This window comes from Calidris pugnax, unplaced genomic scaffold, assembly GCF_001431845.1.
Source record: "Calidris pugnax isolate Ruff unplaced genomic scaffold, ASM143184v1 scaffold324, whole genome shotgun sequence".
NCBI classification, from domain to species: domain Eukaryota; kingdom Metazoa; phylum Chordata; class Aves; order Charadriiformes; family Scolopacidae; genus Calidris; species Calidris pugnax.
This window is the reverse complement of record NW_015091153.1, coordinates 645,482-649,292: the sequence shown is the minus strand read 5'-3', so window position 1 is coordinate 649,292 and position 3,811 is coordinate 645,482. Positions and strand designations below refer to the sequence as shown.

General features: G+C 41.5%; 1 protein-coding gene across 1 annotated transcript; it reads right to left on the bottom strand.

The window, feature by feature from the left end:
- Positions 1-859: 859 nt before the first annotated feature.
- HOXC8 (homeobox C8) lies at positions 860-3,770 on the bottom strand. The gene is made up of 2 exons (XM_014959297.1): positions 3,316-3,770; positions 860-1,328 (listed from the first exon to the last, which is right to left on the bottom strand). Exons 1-2 carry the CDS (start codon positions 3,749-3,751, stop codon positions 1,036-1,038), a joined length of 729 nt encoding a protein of 242 aa, XP_014814783.1. The 5' UTR covers positions 3,752-3,770; the 3' UTR covers positions 860-1,035.
- Positions 3,771-3,811: the final 41 nt, after the last annotated feature.

Here is a 3,811-nt window from a genome sequence, read left to right as displayed (position 1 = left end):
TTTTTTTTTTTTTATTGTATTTTTATTATTTTTTTTTTTTTTAATGCTACTTAGTAGCTTGCATCAGGGCAAAAACACAGCTCTCTTAAATAAATTCTGACCAAGGGAAAAATTTAGGATACGTAAGCCCCTTGTTGATAATAGGTTTGATAATTATTGCAGGTTTTCCCTTTAGGTAGTACAGGAAGAATTTCGAGTGCTCACACAGGCAAAGGGTAAACAGCGCCTATAGAAATAAGGAACGGGTTGCGTATTTTGGCCTATCAAGGTATATACAAGCCTCAATCCTATAGATACGGGGGGGGGGGGGGTTTTTGGGGGGGGGGGTGTGTGTGTGTTTGCGGGCGCTACCAGGTATGCTCACCCTCCAAGCTCCTCTTCTTATCTGGCAGGGGCCGCAGGAATGGCCCCTCCGAGGGAATTGATAAATGGCTGGTAGGAATGGAGATCTCCACAGATTAGACAGACACTACACAAACAAGCTAAGGAAGCTGGAAGCACCCTCGCACTTCCCCTGGGGTCATTCGGGAGAGGCAAAAACCAGGCTTTTTTTTAATAACAAAAAAAAATAAAAAAATAAAAAAATAAAAAGAGAGGGAGAAAAAAAAAAAGACAAAGTCAAAGCTGTTCAAATAAATCCATATTCTGCACCCATCCCTGTGTGCAGCGTCGCAGGGGACAAGCAGTGACATTTGCTGCCAGCCTTGGTTTAGGGGGTTTGGGGGGTGGTTTTGCTTTGCTGGATCATTTAATATTATTTTTTCCCCACCCCCCCACCGCCTGTTCTTGCAGTCAAGCCAGCTATGTATTTATTGAACTAAAATCCCAGCTATTAAAAAAAAAAAAAAAAAAAGAAGGGAAAAAGAAAAAAAAAAGTAGGGGAAGTTTCTATGACAATAAAAAAGGCTACAACTGTTTGACAGGTAGTTACTGCTGTGTGAGCCTCTCCATTCTATACTCTATAAAAGCAAATGACCGTCGTAAACATCTCGATTTATCATCTGCCATAAAACGAGACTTCAAGGGGCTGAGAACTCAGTCCTTGCTTTCTTCTTTTTCCTCCTCTTCTTTTTCCTCTTCTTCATTCCCTTCTTCTTCCGTTTTCTCCTCGTCCCTGGCCCCCGGCAGCTTATCTTTATTGTTTTCTTTTTTCCACTTCATCCTCCTGTTTTGGAACCAGATCTTCACTTGTCTCTCGGTCAGTCCCAGGGCGTGAGAGACCTCAATCCGCCGCTTCCGTGTCAAATACGGGTTGAAGAGGAACTCCTTTTCTAACTCCAGGGTCTGGTACCGGCTGTAAGTTTGTCTGCCACTGCGTCTTCCGGGAGCTGTAGGACACAAACATCAAATAACTTCTTAATTCTACCCCCAATAGTATTTGTCATCATGATGATCCAGACAAAATCCAGATTACTTTCCAGAACTCCTTTTCCCTGGCTGGGGGAGGACTGGGCAGGGAAAAGTCTCACACCTGGATCCCACCACCATGAGCTGATGTATTGGCTAGCTGGCAAGGTATATATATATATATATATTTATATACATTAAAAAAAAAGGATATGTTTCCCTATGAAAGGTGCATTGTTCACCATAAAATCATCTCCAGCCTTTCTCCTTCTCCCCATTCCTTTTTCATTCTTCCTTTCTCTCTCCTTCTTTCCTTCTTTCTTTCTTCCTTCTCTTTCTTCCTTTTCTTTCTTCTCTTTCTTTCTCACTCTCTTTCTCCCTTTCTCTCTTTCTCTCTTTCTTTCTCTCTCTCTTTCTCTCTTTCTCCCTCTCTCTCTTTCTCCCTTTCTCCTTCTCTTTCTCTCTTTCTCTCTATCCCTCTTCCTCTCTCTCTTCCTCTTCCTCAAAATATCCGACCCCTCTTTCCTTTTCCAAACGTTGCTCCCCAAAAATACAGCCTCAGGGTCCTCCTCTGTGCTAATATTTACGCCCTGAGAATTTGAATTTTCTATTGAAGCCCCTCGCCCCGTCCTTTCGGTGAGGGCTGTGTGTCTGTGAGGCAGACACAGACAGAGATGGATATTTGCCTGTGCAAACACAAGAGATGGGATTTAAAACAACTCGAGATGGACATTTGCAGCAATAGCCAAAAAAAGACAGAAAGTTAGAGAGACAGAAAGACAGAAAAGGAAGGAAGAAAGAAAGAGGTCTGAGGTATGTGCAGCTGAGCCCCTGCACTTCCTTCTGCACCGTCCTTCCTTAATGAGAAAAACAACATATTTGCAAGAAAAATAAATGCTCCAGTTCGAACTGATTGCATCCTTGAGACTACCTCTAGGTCAAAGCTTAGATAAATAACGTGTTTTCCTCTGCATCTCTCTCCCAGCCTCTGGGCCACATCCTCCCTGCATTGACCACAAGTCCTTTCTATTTTCCTCTTTTTTTGTTGTTGTTGTTGTTAAATTATGGTTAGGGGTAGGGGGGGGAAAACTTTGGGGCTCTGATTGTCCTTAAAATTAACACTAACCTTCACATGTTTTGAATTAACAAGGCTTCTCTAGACAACCTTGGTCCTTAGGTGGGGGGAAACTTGTACTTTGAAGTATTTCGGTTTCTGTGCAATTATCTGGACTTCACATGAGCAAAGTTCCATTCAGCCCAAATTATTTTGAATTTCCCACCCCCCTTTTTTTTTTCCTTTTCTTTTCTTTTCTTTTTTTAAATTTTTTTTTTTAACCCAGGACAGCAGACTGTTCTCCTCCACCCCACCCCATAGCTCTGAGCTAAGTTTCCCTTTCCGTTTAAACTTTTATCTCTAGGCTTTAAGAAACAGATGTAAAGTATTAGTAATACTTATACAAGTTCCCACCTTTCAGGCTTCGTCTCCAAGCGGTTATGAAAGGCTATATGACATTTTAAAGAGCAGTGTATTATCAACATGCAAATAACCTCGTGGGAGCTGTATCTTATTGCCTATCCTCAAGGCAAGCAATAAAAAACAAGTTTTACTTTATTGTGATTTAAGCCTTTTGCAGGGAATCACCTTGCTGGCTCTCTAGTAACTGCTGTCTTGTTTGCTTTCAAAGGTCTTCCTAAAAAGAAGAAACATTAGCACAAAACTGCTCATTCCTTGCATATTTTACATCTACGCCTCTTATATTTATATTTATATATATACATCTATGTATGCATACGTGTGTATGTGCATGTTTATACAGCTATACATATGTTTGTGCTTGTATATGCATACATATATATATATATATATAGCCAGACAGACAGACAGAGAGAGAGGAGAGAGAGAGAGAGAGAGAAAGAGAGAAAAAAATAAAGGAAAACATTTAAGGAGGAGGAAAAAAAGGTCCTAACCGTGAGGTCTCATCCATGGGAACATGAGACTGGGAGACGAATTTTGATTTAAATGCCCTTGTCCCTCGCTAGAGTTACTGTTGGAAGACGATTTACAGTCAGGATATTGTACAACAGTCGTCTCTTGCTGAGCACCATAAAGCGATTGCCTCGGTAGAGCTTCATATCCATAGAATTTAGAAGCGTCTCCGTGACACGCCAAGGCGCATGGGTTTTGCTGGTATCCCGAGTTGGAGATGCTGGAGGTTCCGTGGTGGAAAAACTCTTGGACGTGGTGTGAAGGGTGCTGGAAGGTGGGAGCAGTAGTGCCCGGACCATACACGAGAGCATGGCTCCTGCTAACACTTTGTGGAAATCTGCAGTCGTAGTAAGTTGGCTCCAGCGATTCACCGCCTTTGTACTTGGAAAAGAGAGGATTTACAAAGTAGGAACTCATGACCCTCGCATGCAAAAAAAAAAAAAAAAAAAAAAAAAAAAAAAAAAAAAAAAAAAAAAA

Bases quoted from the DNA above. Each gene is read 5' to 3' on its own strand.
- HOXC8 (XM_014959297.1), bottom strand. From the start codon at position 3,751: ATGAGTTCCTACTTTGTAAATCCTCTCTTTTCCAAGTACAAAGGCGGT. The intron at 1,329-3,315 runs GTTAGGACCTTT...TGTGTCCTACAG, and splicing joins CCCATGGATGAGACCTCACG to CTCCCGGAAGACGCAGTGGC.